General features: G+C 33.9%; 4 protein-coding genes across 4 annotated transcripts; 2 read left to right on the forward strand and 2 right to left on the reverse strand.

Moving 5' to 3' along the window:
- Positions 1-1,968: 1,968 nt before the first annotated feature.
- LOC105957265 (putative aspartic proteinase GIP2) lies at positions 1,969-3,494 on the reverse strand. The gene has a single exon (XM_012981200.2). The coding sequence runs from the start codon at positions 3,475-3,477 to the stop codon at positions 2,116-2,118; it is 1,362 nt and encodes a 453-aa protein (XP_012836654.2). The 5' UTR covers positions 3,478-3,494; the 3' UTR covers positions 1,969-2,115.
- Positions 3,495-7,967: 4,473 nt separating this feature from the next.
- On the forward strand, positions 7,968-10,383 carry LOC105959846 (small nuclear ribonucleoprotein SmD1a). The gene is made up of 4 exons (XM_012984008.2): positions 7,968-8,118; positions 8,219-8,295; positions 9,769-9,960; positions 10,056-10,383. Exons 1-4 carry the CDS (start codon positions 8,105-8,107, stop codon positions 10,115-10,117), a joined length of 345 nt encoding a protein of 114 aa, XP_012839462.1. The 5' UTR covers positions 7,968-8,104; the 3' UTR covers positions 10,118-10,383.
- Positions 10,384-15,679: 5,296 nt separating this feature from the next.
- LOC148765384 (outer envelope membrane protein 7-like) lies at positions 15,680-16,161 on the forward strand. Its single transcript, XM_088814301.1, has one exon. It carries the CDS (start codon positions 15,760-15,762, stop codon positions 15,979-15,981), a length of 222 nt encoding a protein of 73 aa, XP_088670427.1. The 5' UTR covers positions 15,680-15,759; the 3' UTR covers positions 15,982-16,161.
- A 480-nt stretch (positions 16,162-16,641) lies between these two features.
- Positions 16,642-16,998, reverse strand: LOC148765385 (antifungal protein ginkbilobin-like protein). The gene has a single exon (XM_088812780.1). The coding sequence runs from the start codon at positions 16,996-16,998 to the stop codon at positions 16,642-16,644; it is 357 nt and encodes a 118-aa protein (XP_088668906.1).
- Positions 16,999-17,717: the final 719 nt, after the last annotated feature.

Raw genomic sequence — 17,717 nt, forward strand, 5'->3', positions numbered from 1 at the left:
ATTAAATAATAAAGGTTGTTTTAGTCATTTTTATATCTAAAATCAAGATATATTTATTGAGTTTCTTAATCTTTGTGAAAAGTGAAATGAGACACTTATTTAGGAACGGAAGGAGATTTAAGGACATGTCTCTAAAAAACGTGGACCGGTCCCGGTAACTTGGGGTGGCATTCAAATTCAGAGTACCACACGAAGTGAGTTTATCGAATAACAATATGTTGGGCAAAATTTTAGGAATAAAATAATAGAGTTGTTGGTTATCGGTATTAGTATTGGGCAGTGTTCTAAAAATCGGCCGAGGTGACCGATTAATCGGTCTTCGAGGTGGAGGCGGTCCAAAACCTTCACGATTGAGGCGGTCAAATCTTTAAGGCGGGTCAAACTCCGTGGCAAAAATCAGCCAACAATCGGTTTTTTTTTAATTTAATATAAAAGTTGGGATTTTAATAAAAAAAAAATTAGTTTATGCTTTATTTTGTTTATGTTAATTGTTATTGTTAAAGAACTAATGATGTATGCTAGGAATGTTCAAGAATAAATGTTAATTAAAAAAATTGATTTTTTATTTATATTTTATAAGGATATTTATGTATTATGATCTTATAATTATTAAACTTTTATTATATTATTAGGATATATACATGATGGAGATATAACTATGTTTAAATATCTTTTTATATATGTTTGGAGTATTTATAAATAATATTTAGAAATATATTATATTAAATTTTAAAAACCGATTTATTTACGATTTATCACCCATTAATCACCGCCGCACTGATTAATCATGAGTCGGTGTCTGACCGACTCCGACCCGATTACCGCTTTTTACAACCTTAGTATTGGGTCAGGATGAGACTTGGAATAAAAAAAATTGGATTTCGCCTTTTGGAACAATTTTCTTTAGAAATTCCTAAAATTCCAATTTCCTATATTTTCGACTTATTTTGGATCGGAATATATATGAAATTCCAATTTATGATCCGGTTTTAATGCTGTAATAAATTCTCCGATATTCTAATTTTATTATATATTTTATATTATATGTAAATTTAAAAACCTGAACTTTTATTCTGCCAATTATGATTCGAGAACTTCTGGTTTTGGAACAACTTTTTTTCATTCGATTTTTCCGAAGTATTTGGAACATGATTGGAATAATTAACATTTTCACTGTGCTAATTACAATCCGCTTTATTTATTGATCTACAAATGTTAGGGTAAGTCTGTCGATCAAGTAAATAAAAACTCAACTATATATATTAATTACATCATGAGTAACACGTTACATTTTAGCAATACTTCAAAAACATAAGAAATAGGGTAAATTCCACTTTACCCCCTACTCTGCCTGAGAATCACTTTACCCCCTCGTACTCTCAATTTCATCGATTTACCCCCTTGTACTTGTACAATTTCCCAATACAGTCATTTCCTTCAACTTTTGTCAATTTTGACTCTGACGCCGTTTGGTCAACTCTATAAATTACAAAATTGCCACTGCCTATAACGCGTCGTTTCTCCTCCGTCAATATTGTCATTTCTTCTTCTCCCACCACTCCCCCTTCCAAGATATCCCAAATTGAACCCCTAACTTAGTAAAAATCAAGACCCAAAAATTGATCGATTCCACCCACTGCAAAGAAAAAAATATATGAATGTGTGAAACTTTCTCTTTTCTAATCTCGAGAGTCAAAATCGAAAAAATTCAATATTTACGTCAATATTTTGACTCTTGACCAAATGGCGTCAGAGTCAAAATTGAAAAAAGTTGGCGAAGAGGGTTGTATTGGGAAATCGTACAAGTACAAGGGGGTAAATCGGCGAAATTAAGAGTACGAGGGGTAAAGTGATTCTTGGCAGAGTACAAGGGGGTAAAGTGGAATTTACCCTAAAAAATAAACATCCAATTTCAAAAATCAATATGAAAATTGAATTCGAAAGTACAATCTTTTAACACTATCGAGATATATAAACGAAACATTTATTCAGAAAGCCAAACTGTATACAAATACATAAATCAATCAATTACTAGCATATATATGGCTGCCAATTATTCCAAGTATATAAATAACATATGATCATTATTATAATGAAGAAGACGAATTAAATTCTCTACGGATTGGTGGTGAAGTTGAAGTTAGCACAGGTAGTTTGCCTGCCTAATAGCGTAGAGCTGAAACCCAACCTAGAAGCAGCCAAGTCAAACTGCAGCAGATTGTCTTCAATCTGATATCCACCAATCACAATCGAAGTAACCGGATTCGAACCCGCATCCAAGAACCCGAGGCACAGCACGTCATCATTAACCCTAACCATCGAGTTCGAACCGGTTATTGTCCAAACCGCGTTCTGTCCCTGCAGAACCAGATCAATGTAAGGGACAGCGGGCCCCACCCTCGTCCCGAAAACGTTGCTGCTGCTAAAACACACGTCGAACGGCGCTACCCCGGCGACCCTGCTGATGTTCCGTGCCGCGGCCTCTCTAATGTACGCCGCGCTGAATGCTCTGTAGATGGACGTTTCCATGAGGGTGTAGGGATTGACGGTGCTGATTTTCGTCCCACCGTTGCCTTCGCTGTCGATGGTTAGCAATGTGGTGTTGATACTGATTGGTTTGTCGTTGATTCTGATTGAGTTTACGCGGATGAAGTACTCGTCGGACGGATCTCCCTGGGTAAAAGCCGAGGCCGTGCTGACAGGGTTTATGAACAGGGGAGTGTATCTTAGTGAGGCGGATGCATCGGTGTTCTGGAGGAATCTATACGGGCCGTCTCCGAAAATAATGACTCCGTTGGACGAAGTTGAGGATGTGAGACATATGGCGAATTTCCGATGGAAGCTAAAGGCGGCCGCGAATTGGGAGGGCAACCCAATTCGGGCTCGCCCGAGGCCCGCTAGGCCTGTCGCCCCACTGGCGAGGCCTTGGAGGAGAAATGTAGGCGCGCATGCGAATATGAATTGCGGCACTGAGGTGAACCGGCCCGGATTCGACCCGTCGGTTGACCGGACGGAGACAGCATCCTGGGCCAGCTCGCCGCCTGTGGCGGTGCGGATGAAGGGGTTGTCGGGGGAGACGCCGCAGGTGTTGTTGTTGCAACCGGGCCTCGGCCCGTCGAAGCAGTCCCCGCAGGAGTTGGATCGGGCCAGTGAGCACTGGGCCGATCTGCAACGTACGGGACGGTACGTGGACGAGACGTAGTTGTTATCGCAATCAACCCAGAGGAACTGGCCGCCGAGATGGACAACGAGGTTTACGGGCACGAGGGGCGTTCGTTGGTTGATTGCGGTGACGTATTGTTGGGTGGACGTGTCTTTTCTCACTGGAAGGACTAGGCCGGACGGGCGGAACGACGACGGCTGGCCGTGGCTAATCGAGATTAGCAAGAGCAAACAAGTGAGGAACATTTGAAGAGAAGAGGATGCCATTTTTTTTTCACTTAAGAGGATGTTTGATGTGAATGGAGATTGTTTCATAGTGTTGATGGTTTAATTAACACTTGTATTTATAATGTTGGTTGAGGGGATATGTTGTCGGTCGTGAATAATGTTGTTTTGGGGATAAGCCCTAATATGTTTTGCAAATGTCAATTATTGACAACTCGTTATTATTGACCAAAATACTTTTATTATTTTATTGCCTAAAGAATTATAATGTTTGACTAAAGGAATTTGAGGACATCAAATCGTGCTAGTCATCTTAAAATTTGTTAATGGTAAGTTGGTAACAAAATACCCTAACAAAAATCGTGCTACCCAAACTGAGGTTTGTTATATAAGTAAAGATCATGTAGCATCAAGTATTATTGAATTTATTGTATTTAGTAACTTGTGTTATATCGATTTGTTAACAATAATTTTGTTTTAATAACAATAGAACATAAATTTATATTCTATCTTTTTTTATTCAAATAATTGCATAATGACGAATTTTAAAAAGTAGCTTGTAATTCATTTTGGTTTAATCCCCGATTCCCCGTGCATTCTTAAAATGTAGCATTTTAAAAATTTGCATTATCGAAAAAAATTAATAGCACTCTACATACTCGAAACACAATAAATCATTTACAATGCACCTTGAACTGAATTTTTAAAACTTGATGTTAACAAATTTATTTACTTTTTTCTTCCAGGGGTGCAAAATAAGAAATTAAATTGTCATTTTCTTCTACTCACCAACGTAATTCCGAGAGTACAAAGTGCAGGAAAAAAAAATCACAATAAAAGTATTATTTTGTGATAAAAAGAATATAATTTTTAAATATGTTGATGAGATGTATTTTTACTTTTACACTTGTAGCTTCAAAATTGGCTTAAATGATTGATGAGTATTTGGTATGACATTTGACATCCTAAAGCAATACTACTAAAATATTGCCTTTTCATTATCTTAAAAAACTCATTCGGGATGCATACTGCATGATTAATTGTGTTTCGGAAGTGCAAAGTGCTATTAATAGTTTTCGAGAATGCAAAGTGCCAAAAAACCATATTTTATAGGTGCAAAGTGGAATTAAGCCAATTCATTTTCTCATTATCAATATAAGAGTATTATACTACTTTATTAGGTGAGAGGCTCATCTGATTTTGGACAGCTGGACACACAAATTTGATTAGGAAGTCTAAGAACACTATTACTTTGGTCAAACTTAATTTGCAGACGGTTTCAGGTCAAATGTACAACCAAATATTTAGTTATAAGATAAGATTGGATGAATTGACCAATATCCATGGTATCAAAGAAGAATAAACTAAATTAGAGATACTTAATGATGCTAATACAGTTGTGGATAAATTCAAATAAATTAAAGAATGATTTTATATTATAATCCTTCCCCTCACAATATTTGAGAATTTTCTTTTGTTCCATATTATCCGCCACAATGCTTCATTAATTACATATTATTCAATTATAATGTTATTAACTCTTCACCATTAATTAACAAACAAGTGTATTCTTATCAATATCTATTTTTCTTTTTTAAATCAAGACATATTTATTTGAGATTTGTAAGACTTGTGCTAAGGTGAAAAACGATACATATTTAGGAACGAATAGAGTACGATTTAATATGTTCTCTGGATTTCAAATTAACTATTTTGTTGGAAAAAATAAATTATTTCATGTAATATGTGAAACTTAATAAAACATTCTTTATCATTTCTTTGATTTTACCATAGTTACTCATAAATTATATTATTTCGAACATTAATTCTCACTAACAAAAAAAGGTAATATTTAGTTAGATTGGCTTTAAATCTGTACAAAGTAAACATTATTTAATTCATGGATTGAACATTACTACAATTAATTTATTATGTATTGACTATTGATTAATGTAGTACTCAGGTTGCATATTATGTGGTTTCATTCTTTTTTTTTACTCGATACACGTATTGAAAACGACGACAAATCTGATTATAAAAAATAAAAAAATAAAAAAATAAAAAAAAAAAATAAAAAGCTAAGACAAATCTAAAACACTCTCTGGATTTGAATGAACGTGTGATACAAAGACAAACGAATTGTATGATGCACATTCGTAAATTAAATCTAGGGCAGTCCAGTGTCAATTTTACTCACCAACCAACCCATTCTCGACCCATATTTTTTAAGGATAATCAACCGGCAAGAGAAAAACTTATTCTAGTACTGTCATTTCAAAAGCTCTCTGCTCATTCTCTCGCTCCAACTCTTTCTTTGTCTCTCCCACTGACATCGTTGGTGGTCTTCTTCTTGCATGAAATCCTTCCATGACTGTTCAAATCATCTCTCACAATTTCACTCTCATCCATGCTTCCATCCTGCATAGCTCTCTCCCTATCCATTGGCTGTTTATAAGAATTTATTGCCCATGTCACAGCATGGGCAAAACTGCTTTTTGGGATTCCCTTAACTCTATGGCTCTGATTGGTTCATGGATTTCAAAGTAAGGAAAATGAAAATGTAAAGGAAAAGGAAATCAAGGACTTTTGAAATTCCACTTGTGTTTGGTTCCTAAGTAAAATGGTGATGAAAATGACTTTGTGGAAAATTATTTTTCTTACTTTTGTTTGGTTTCTAGGAAAAAAGGTGAAAATGACAATGAATTATTAAATAGAGTAATTTTATTTTCTATCAAAGACGTAAAAAAAAAATCTAAAATAAAATAAAATAAAAACTATTATGTTAAGAAAATTGTGAATATTAATATAATTAAATAATTTATTGTTATGATGTGTGTGAGAGAGAAGAGGAAGAGGAGTGAGGAAAGGAAAAGAGGGAGAGAGAGGAGAGAGAGAAGGGTGACTAAGAGAGAGAGAGGGGGAGAAAAGAAGAAAAAAGGGAGAGAGAAAGAGAAGAGAGGAGATTTACACGGCATTTTCCTCACTTTTTTTGAGAAAAATGTATTTGCCTAGTTTTAGTGTAATATTTTTTCCACTTTTTCCTCCTAATTACATTTACTAGCACTTTACCCTACAACCAAACATGAAAATTAATTTATCTAATAATTTCACCTTTTTACTCATCATTTTCCATGAACCAATCAGAGCCTATATCTATCTCCGTTGAAGGTCCCTTGCTCATAATAGGAGATTTCAATACAATTATATTCTAATTAAAAAAAAAAAGTTGTTGTCACTATACTTCCTCTTCTAAAAATGATTTGCTTTCAAAGCTCGACAATCGTTTTAACCTTATTGACCTTAGTTTTCATGGCCGTCCCTACACCAAGAGCAACAAAAGAAAAGGAATTTATAATATTCAGCAAAGAATTGATAAAGGAGTGGCAGATCCTCTATGATGCACATTTTTTCCTCACTCAAATATCCTCCGCCTTCGTGCAATTGCCTCTAACCATAACCCCCTTTTGCTCACCACCTCCACCACTGAAAACAATCCTAAACCCTTTAAATTAGAAGCTATGTGGCTCTCCGATGAAACATTTAATACCACAATATTTGAAGGATGAAATAAAATAGTGTACGGTACAGCTCCACTCCAAAACAAAAAAATGTTAAAAAAGCCTTGAAAGATTAGAACTATTCTCACTTTGACAACTGCCGTACCAAGATTGCAGACATCACATTCCAAATTGATAAACGACAGAAGAATGATCTCAACGCTAAGAATACTGCCCTTGATGAAGCTCTCCAAACTGAGCTGGACCTTTGGCTTAGTAGAAGTGAAACTTTTTCAGCATAATGACACAATTGCGTGTTCATAGAGACTTTTAAATTAAATGACATTTTGTCAAAAGAAAACCATATTTTGTTGAATTTTTGGCTTGGGCGTCGGTGTTACGTTTGACGGTTTCCTCCAGTGACTATGAAGGATTGCTCGGTTCCGGTGCCGGCAACGCTTTGGTGTCCGGTTTTGCTCCTGCCGTGATGGGCTTTTTTGTGTCTAGTCTTGCAATGGTTTTTTATTTTTATTTTTTTCCTTTATAAATTTGCAAAAATAACTTGTCTTTCTTGGTCCTGAAACTAGAAAACAAGAGAAATGTAATTAATAGACATATTTATCTCTCATAGTTTTCATTTTAGTAAAATACTCCATCTGTTCCACAATAACTGTCTCTTTTTTAAAATATTTTTGTTTCATATTATCTGTCACTTTACATTTCCAATACTGCATTAAATGCATTTTTCCGGTTTTAACCTTATTAATGAAACTCTATTCATTAGTTTTCTCTTATAAATCATTAAATATTAAAGGTTGTTTTAGTTATTTTGTTATGATTTTTCTAAAATTAAGATACATTTATTGAGTTTCTTAATTTTCGTTAAAAGTGAAAAGTGACAATTATTTAAGAACGGAGGGAATAGTGTTTTGTTTTGTCATCGACCTTCCTTTTAGTTGATCTTTCACTTAGTGAAACGAGTAAATAGCTGCGGGCCAAAATGAAAATAGAGATGAGGCCCAGTTGGCCTACAAAGAGAGGCCCAAACTCTCAGTCAGCCAACGACGCCGTATCATTCGTCAGAATTTATAAATTGGCGCTCGCTACAGACGAAAGCGGAAAGCTGTAAACACCCCACCCTCCTTCCGCAAAGTTTTCGCTCTCCCTCTTTGTTGCTTCGACGGAACCCTAGCTTCGTCGTCGTCTTTCAACTCCAAACAATGAAGCTCGTCAGGTTTTGTGTTTCTTCTCTACCTCCAATTGATATTCTCTGAGAATAAACTTCAGTTCGCTGCCGATAATTTTTGTGATTAAATTGCATTTCAATTTTTCAGGTTTTTGATGAAATTGATCAATGAGAGCGTGTCGATTGAGCTGAAAAACGGCACTGTTGTTCAAGGCACTATTATAGGTTCTTTTCTTTGTCTGTTCATCTTTTTCTTTTTTCTTTTTTTTTCAATTGATTCATAGTAATTTGGATGAAATGTGTTCTTAGATGACGAAATATGGCAGCTTCATAAGTATGATGCATTCAGTATAAATATAGCATGAATTTATTAAGGTAAAAAAAAGGCAACATACTTGAGCACAGATTCATACTAGGTGAAGCCCGATTCCTGATTTAATGACCTTCTGTCAGCTCACTCAATTTCAAGCTATTTCAGTTTTGCAATTAATTTAGTGCTAATGAAAAATCGGGATTTTATCGGAGTTGGAACATATTTAAACACTGTTTGTATGTAATTGGAGATCGTAGAAAGTGACTGGATAGTGTCGTATTCGTTCATATGTAAATTGCACAATAAAGGGATGAGTTTCTCAAATTTAAACCCCACCGATTTTTGTTCGTCTGTAGATTCTCGTTCCCTGAGGAAGAATTTGTGACCTAAAAATCTTATGTTTATGATGAATCTTAGACTTTCTGATTATTATTGAAGCCGTGCGGTTTATTGTATTCATTTTTGCTACCTCTTGTCGCCCGATCCAAGCCTTCTAATGTCGCTCGAGTCCCTGATTTTTTTTGGAAGTTTAACCAAGTAACCTATCGTTGAATACTTGTCGGAGCACCTATTCAATAGTCTCTTCGTTTTTTGTTTTACACTTGCATTTGGTAACAAAAATATTGGCTGCCATAATGCTGTTCTACTTATGAATATCACACTTAGAGATCTAATAAAGATAGATAACTTCTTTTGCTTTTATTCACATTTAAATTTTCACCCGAATTATACATATATTTTTGGGTAATTCGGGGGTGGGGTGATGGATAAAGAGGATTATGTTGACGCCGACATTCCTAAGTGCCAATATGCATACATAATTTTTCGAGTAATTACATTCACTTTACCTTTGTTCAGACCCTCTACATAGCTATACATTCTAAGTACTTTGTCATTTAGAAAATGTGGTATGTGCACTGTTAACTCGAATAATTGGTAAACAGGGGGTCGGGCTACTCATTTGGTTTACCGTACTATTTTATGTTCCATGGTTGGTTAGAGAAAAGTGCTTTTGGATGTGAAACAAACATTTTGGAAACACAAGGTAAAAACGACTAAGCTTACTTTCACTGCGCATTATCGAGATCCAAACATCAATCATGCCAAAATTTTGAATCCATCGCCCTTCATCCGACTCTTTCTTTATGTCACCTTAGCCTTGGAAGCAATTTTACCCGTTGTAAAAAAGTTGTAAAATACAATCCATGAAAAGTAACTGCGACTCAAAATTTAATTGTTTTCACACACGTATCACTAACACATGATTTGATGAACAAGTGTGTCACATAAGATAGTTGCACTTTCCAGCTCGTTATTTAAGTTCAAATATGTGGAATGTAGACATTTGAATTGCAATTCCTCACAAGCGTTTTGTTCTTTAATAGGTGTTGATATTAGCATGAACACTCATCTGAAGGCTGTAAAGCTTACTCTAAAGGGCAAAAATCCAGTGAGCATGGATCACCTTAGTGTAAGGGGTAACAATATTCGTTATTACATCCTTCCCGACAGTTTAAACCTCGAGACATTGTTGGTGGAAGAGACACCTAGAGTCAAGCCCAAGAAGCCAATTGCTGGTACGAAAAATTATTGCACGTGGCTTTTTCTCTACAGTTCTGTATGATATGATATGCTACAGTTATATCTAATGCTGCATTTTGTGCTGATTCAGGGAGAGCCTTGGGTCGTGGTAGGGGTCGCGGTCGTGGGCGTGGACGTGGTAGGGGCCGTTAGATACAGCTTCGATCATCTTTATTTTTTGATAAATCTGTGTAACTGATGGAGAGATCATCGTGTACTAGGATTCGTACCTAACCGGAATTGATTGTGAGTACCGAGTAAAAAGATATTTGGCATTTTTAGTCCTTGTTATTTTCGTGCTAATTGAAGCAGTCTTTTTCGTAAATGCAAAGTTTGCAGTGGCCGTTGATCTTAATCATGATGTATGCGTTTGAAACAGCCGTTAATAGCAGCAAAGTTATCGTTCAAACTTCTAATAATCTTTCGTAATTTGTTTAAAGTGGCTATATTTTGTATCGAAAATCATTTCTTTGAGGATCTTGTACTTAACTTTTTGTTTCGTTTTCTTTTTAAAAGTTCCAATACAATCAGTGAGACCTGCCTGAGTTTTCAATATTGTAAATTGGCTGGTTAATTATTTGTTCTTTTTGGGAGTGTACAGTACATATTAGGTCATTTTTCAGGGTGTGCGTGGAAATGCTTAGAAGCACTTCTCAGATTATTCTACATAATTAGGTGGTGTTTGCAATAGGGGTGTTAAACGAGTCGAACTGACTCGTGAGCTCGATGAGCCGGCTCGAAAAAAGCTCGAACTCGGATTCGAGTTTTTCGAGCTCGAGCGAGCTTTCTGACGAGCCGAGTTCGAGTCAGTTTTTAGTTGTTCGTGAGCTTACGAGCTAGCTCGCGAGCCTTATTTATCAATTTTTTTTATATATATTATTTTTTATTTAAATAATGTATAATAATATTAAATATTATAGAAATAAATAAAAATAAAATATAAATATCAAAAAATGTATATAATTGCATTTCATTGTTTATTTTGTAATTTTTTAAAAATAATTTTTAATAATAATTAAAAAAATATTAAAAAAAAAAACAACAACATCAAAATAAGCTTGGACTCGCCCACACCCCTAGTTTGCAAACATAGATTATGAGATTTGTTTTTAGGTGTTTGCAACATCTAAAAAAAGAAATTGTTTTAAGCTATAATTTTAAAAACACCCCGTGAACCTGTTTTTTTTTATTTTTTTACTTTTTACTTATTTTTTTCATTTTAGTGATTTCCATTTAATTTGCAAACACCCCTAAATGTAAAGAGAAGCACTTAATCCATAATCATTAACTTCTACTTGTAAATAAATTTCTGCAAAAACACCACCTTAACCAAAATGCTCAAAGAAAGGAATGGTGTTTTTTCATTTTTCCAAATTGGTGATTGAAGTTTATTTTTGCATCTAAATTTGGCCCTCATTCTCTTGCATAATCTAGTAGTACAATTTCCATATATTTAAATCTTATACAAATATGTCTGAATATTGTTATATATGTGAAATACATAAATGAAACTATGCCGGAACACCCATATATATATATATATATATATATATATATATATATATATATATATATATATATATATATATATATATATATATATATATATATATATATATATATATATATATATATATATATATATATATATATATATATATATATATATATATATATATATATATATATATTTGGGTTATTTTATATACAATTTTCGGCCAAACTGCATTCAGCATTTCTGGTCCTACATTTATCATTTTTGCTGAATTATTTATTATTATTATTATTATTATTATTATTATTATTATTATTATTATTATTATTATTATTATTATTATTATTATTATTATTATTATTATTATTATTATTATTTTTTATTAATAATAAATTTGTTTGTTAAATATATATATATATATATATATATATATATATATATATATATATATATATATATATATATATATATATGTTTTTTTAAATTTTATTTTTTTTTAAATTAAAAAATAATAATTTTTTTTATTAAAAAAAATTAATTTTTTTTAATTTTCTTATTTTTTATTTTTTTTATTTTTCAAAACAATATGTTTACTATACTGAAAATCTACATGTAACTATAATAATTCGTAGTTATGTTCGTTTTTTTCCCATATTTTTAGTCAATCAATCGTATATACACACGAATACTGGCTTATACAAAAGAAATTCATAAAACCCCAACAAAGATTTACAAATTTCAATATTTTTATTATAAATCACCTCAGAACCAATAAAATACAAATCGAAAATACACAAATATACGCATATGTAACTACATGTTACTATAGTAATGTATAGTAATGTACATTCTCTTGAACAAAGCAGATGTAACTTCAAACAAAAATTTTGACACCTTCAAGGAAATGATCAATGGCCTTCATTAAGCTGCAATTGCAAAATCAAAACAAAAAAAATTACTATAGTGCAAATCAACAAAATTTGAAGAAACATCAAAACACAAAAAAATCAACAAACACTATGAGAGAGAGAGAGAGAGAGAGAGAGAGAGAGAGAGAGAGAGAGAGAGAGAGAGAGAGAGAGAGAGAGAGAGAGAGAGAGAGAGAGAGTTATTGCTGGGTAATACTACATATTTTAAATCAAACAAACAGTGACTCTTCACACCCTCGCCTCCTACCAAAATCCTAGGCGCCGCTAATAACCACTCATGGTTCCGCGCGCCCACAGATGCAAAAAAATATAGAAATAAATCTAAGAACATAAAAACAACGAAATTACCATCAAAATATAGATCTCGACGAGAGGAATCCAATGGTGGGTAGCCCGTCAAATTTCGAAGGGTGGAACACAAAATACACCTCCGGCAAGACCACCGTCGTCGAATGGAAAAAAATTGCAGAAACAGATCTTGGCTCCAAACTGAATGAAATCACCACCAAAGGAAAGAGCTTGACGAGAGGAATCCAACGGTAGTTAAACCATCGAATTCCGACCATCGAAGAGAGAGTTATGACTCCGGGAAGCAATTACGCCGGTGGGAGGTTTGTGGAAGCGGGATTTGGAATCTGGGAGAAGAAGAGAGAGACCGAAATGTGAGTGCTAGGGTTTAAAACTGATTTTAGAAGATTATTATATGAACTTCAGGGTGGCCCAGTGGGTATATATATACACACACTAGCTAAATACCACTTTCTACCATATATATCGTTGCCATCTTGCACTGCCTGCGTGCGGCCGATGACAAACCCTAGTAACAACCATGATCTACCTTAGCAAGAACAACCGCCGCATCGCCGATATTGTGCTCTCACCGTAGAAGAAAGGAGGGACAGAGAAGTGCATGTAAAATTAGCGAGAGAAACAAAATGAGAACATAGAAGATAAAGAGAAGACTGCAAATGACGAGATATGTTTTGGATGGTGTTTTTGGTGGAAAATATGTATGATAGGCATATCAGTTGCATTAGGATTTAACATAATTATAAAAATCAAACAAGAGAGTGTTGCTAAATGACAAAAAAAGAGATTGGCCCCATACTTTAGGTAAATATGTTTTGAGAGTTTCTCCCTCATTAACCCATATTATTATGTACTTTTTAAATTTATACTTTATATTTATAATATGAATAATATTATGGTAAAATTCATTTTGCACCCTTGTACTATGTGAAAGGTGTCGTTTACCTCCTTAATGTATAGAAAACATCAAACACCCCCTATTTCTAAACGATCAATGGTCAAACTTTTAACGGTGTTAAAGTTGAGTGTGCAACGACTTTTTTACCCTGCTTTAGTCTGATACACTCCCTTATTTTTTAGGCGTATTTTTTGTGGACTGTTAACGATTTTTAGCGTTCGTTCAAATTATGACTTTTTATCGATTTTAGTATTTGATTTTATGGATTTTCAGTTTTCCTTTTCGGGAGATTTTCCCATTATAATAGGAAAAACTTTGTTTTTAATTTGCAATTCTTTCATATGCTTTTATTCCAATGTTAGGGTTTCTTTTAGATTTCAGGCCTTTTAGTTTTCATTTTTATAGGTTTTACATTCATAATCTTCAAAGCTTCATTCTTATTTATTCTACATTTGAGTTTTTTTTATAAGAAAAATGGCTGAAAATAGTAAAATACAAAATGACTGAATAAAGTGAAAAGAAAAGAGCTAAAAAAGGTAAACAAGTCAGAGAACATTTATTAAAAAAAGCAACCTATATGTAGAATTTTTTTTGAGATATTTTCGCAAAAAAAGGCCAACATTTCTTTTTGCAACAGTCAGTCAAAGACTAACGAAAATTAAGAAGGGCAAATGGCAAAAATGCCCATCACATGGGACTTAAATGCATTTTGGTCCAACAAAAAAACAGTTCCTCAATTAAGCCCATCTCCATGTCTTTAGTCTAAAATACTCTCAATAATATAATTCTCATTAATTCCACCCATTATGCTCTAACTTTCTTAATATTACACATTGACCCCAGATTTAAACAAATATATCACATTAACCCCCAAAACTTTTTTTTTTTCCAGAAAATAATTTTTTTTCTGAAATGTTTTTTTTCCGGCCAGATTCCGGAGTTGACCGCCGGAGACCGCCGTTGAATTTTTTTTTTTTTGAAATTTTTTTTTTCCTGAAATTTTTTTCCGGCCGGTCAACCACCGTTGACTGCCGGTCTCCGGCGTTGACATTTTTTTTTTTTTTTGAATTGTTTTTCTTAGAAAAAAAATATTTTAATTAATATTACTGTCTTGACTAATTAATTACTGTCACAGACAGTAATATTACTGTTTGGGACAGTAATATTATGAATAATATTTTTCCGAACAGTAATATTATTAATATTATTGTCTAAGACAGTTAAATTACTGTTGGAGACAGTAATTTAACATCCAATGCAGTAATATTAATTAAAATAATTTTTTTTAAAGAAAAAAAAAAGTCAATTAACAGTTAAATTACTGTCTCCGACAGTTAAATAACTGTCGGAGACAGTAATTTAGCAACGAATACAGTAATATTAATTAAAAATATCTTTATTAAGAATAATAAAGTCAATTAACAGTTAAATTACTGTCTTCGACAGTTAAATAACTGTTGGAGACAGTAATTTAGCAATGAATACAGTAATATTAATTAAAATATTTTTGAAAAAAAAAGAGTCAATTAACAGTTAAATTACTGTCTCCGACAATTAAATAACTTGCGGAGACAGTAATTTAGCAACCAAGACAGTAATATTAATTAAATTATTTTTTTTAAGAAAAAAGAAAAAAAAAAAAAAAGTCAACGCCGGTGGTGGCGGGTCAAAGTTGGGGTCAAAATTGAAATTAGGGTTAAAATTGGTTAATTAATGAAATTGAGCTAAATTGGGGTGAAATCATGAAATTGGAATTGAATTGAGTTTCAATGAATTTGGGGTAATTTTGGTATATATAAAGGAATTTTCCTTATTTGCAAATAAGTTTGAATGGGGTGAATTTATTTGAAAGACAAAAAAGTTGGATGTATAGCCTCTTTTAATTAAGTGCCCTTGTCATGGGCCTATTTGCCATTACCCCAATTAAGAAAAAGGCTAACGTGTGTTTGATGTAAATGATAAGGGTGCAAAACGAAATTTACCCATAATATTATTATGTACCTTTCATTTTTAAATTTTCAAATAAATTTGTGAGCAAGTAAAGAGGGGCCTATGGCGTTGGGCCCAAGTCAATGAGACTTGTATAAAACCCTTGGTCGCAGGAAACAATTACCGACTGTAATCTCTGTCACCTCCATTTCCTCGTGCCCTAGAAAATCAACAGATGGCGAAATCAAGCTCGGCGAAATCGGCTGGAATTGTATTTGGAGCCTTGGCTTTCGGCTGGCTCGCGATTGAGCTGGCGCTCAAGCCGTGGCTCGTCAAGGCCCGATCCGCCATGGATGATTCCGACCCGGATGATTCCGCCGCCGCCAAACCTGCCGTTGACGAAGATGTTGAAAAGACAGATACCGTTGACGAAGATGTTGAGAAGACAGATGATTAGTAGTACCAGGTTTTTTTAGTTGATTTCACATGTGGAATTCAAAATTAAGCTTTCATGGTCTTGTTTTTCTCTCTCTCTAGGTTTAGTTACCCTGTTAATCAAATTTACTAATTGCAATTGTTAACTATCAACAACTATGCACATTGCTCAATTCAATGTTTTTATTACCAGTCATTTGAATTTCTGTTCCAGTTCATCCCAGCAGAATGCATCTTAATTTTTTGGGCAAATTACGACCCAAATTACGGCCGCCCCTGAGTTATGGTCAAATTACGAAAACCTCTTTTGTTTGGGTAATTACAGTCACCCATCAACTTCAACTATGTACCCTCAAATATGTATTATCCCCTTCAGTGGTAAATTGGTAAATTTCGGGATGTTAAATCGGTAAAACCGAACCGAACTTTTTTGAAGTGTTATATTTTTTTTAGTTGAGTGTTTGAAGAATGCTACTATCTTCAAAAGCAGAGTAATACGAGGCAACACAAACTATGAAATAATGACTAAAATTTGGTAGGAATGGCAAAAAAAAAAAGAAAAAAAATCCTTATTTATTTATTTCAATTACAAGTTACAACTCAAGAAATGCATAAATAAAAAACACAAGCACATGCGTCGTTGCCAATTAGTCTAGTAATTTATACCGGATGGAGTCGAGTTTTACGCGAAGGGATAGTTCTCATACCTCATGGTACAATTAGCCATCCCAACCTGGCCACCAATGTAGCCACCGCATGTGGTGGACAATGTGGCTCTTGCCGCCACCAAACAGGTGGCGCAATCGGAGTTGGCTAGTGATTGGTTGCAAGTTGCATGCCCAAAGGCGGTGGATCTGGGGTACGGCGATACGGTGTATCGATTGTATCCTTGTTGGGAAGGCGTTAGATTCATTAGATCGGCAAAAACGTAGGCCACACTGTCTGCAAATGGGTCGTTTTGTGCGTAAGTTTGTAGGCTGCAAGTACGATAGTTTAAGGTCGTGTGTGGTTCGTTCTTCACCACGGTAAATATGGCCATAATTACCAATGTGATCATCATGATTATAATGGTCCTGGATCTCATTTTCGAGTTTTTTTTTTGCTTCTATTTTCGATTATTTTGTGGGTTGTGGTAAGTTATGCGACCAATTAATTCGATTGATAGTTATATAGAGTATGGATGCTTTGGTTTGTTCACCATTTTTTGCCATATGCACAAAGTTGCATTTGTTTGTCCTTTTTGAAGCAATGGTTTCAAGTTTTGGCATTAACGCATTGAGGGAGGAAAAACTAATATTGTATCATCATATGTATCTTACTTGCATACTTGTTATATTACCTGTGATCACACGTACGGGTGTAAATCGGACGGAATTGAACGGAAATGGCTTTTTTGGAAAATTTTCAAAAAATTTCGCAAGTAAACAATGCATTCCAATTTCCGTTCCAAAAAAATCGGAATGCAAAAATTCACTCCAATTTCGGAATGCATCGGAACCGGCGGAATTTCGGAAATTACATTATTTTTATAATCTCTTGTTCCAAATTACGGAAATTACATTACTTTTTTTTTTCTTTCAGATAGGAATTGGCGGAATTCAAAAATTCCATTCCGATTTCCACCTCTAATCACACATTTAGTTAATCATAATGAATTGGGCAATTATTACAATAAAAAAAAAAAAAAAAAAAAAAAAAAAGAAGCAGAAAGTGAATACGAATTCCTTCGAAAAAATCATGTCAAAGGAAAAACAAATT

The sequence above is a fragment of the Erythranthe guttata genome, chromosome 14 (genome assembly GCF_056151865.1).
Source record: "Erythranthe guttata isolate IM_541 chromosome 14, IM_541, whole genome shotgun sequence".
Taxonomy (NCBI): domain Eukaryota; kingdom Viridiplantae; phylum Streptophyta; class Magnoliopsida; order Lamiales; family Phrymaceae; genus Erythranthe; species Erythranthe guttata.

What these genes read in the sequence shown, in the direction of transcription:
- LOC105957265 (XM_012981200.2), bottom strand. Translation starts at nt 3,477, where the DNA reads ATGAAACAATCTCCATTCACATCAAACATCCTCTTAAGTGAAAAAAAA.
- LOC105959846 (XM_012984008.2), top strand. An exon ending in TGTTCAAGGCACTATTATAG is followed by an intron (nt 8,296 to 9,768) that starts GTTCTTTTCTTT and finishes GTTCTTTAATAG; the next exon opens with GTGTTGATATTAGCATGAAC. An exon ending in GCCCAAGAAGCCAATTGCTG is followed by an intron (nt 9,961 to 10,055) that starts GTACGAAAAATT and finishes GTGCTGATTCAG; the next exon opens with GGAGAGCCTTGGGTCGTGGT.
- LOC148765384 (XM_088814301.1), top strand. Translation starts at nt 15,760, where the DNA reads ATGGCGAAATCAAGCTCGGCGAAATCGGCTGGAATTGTATTTGGAGCC.
- LOC148765385 (XM_088812780.1), bottom strand. Translation starts at nt 16,998, where the DNA reads ATGGCCATATTTACCGTGGTGAAGAACGAACCACACACGACCTTAAAC.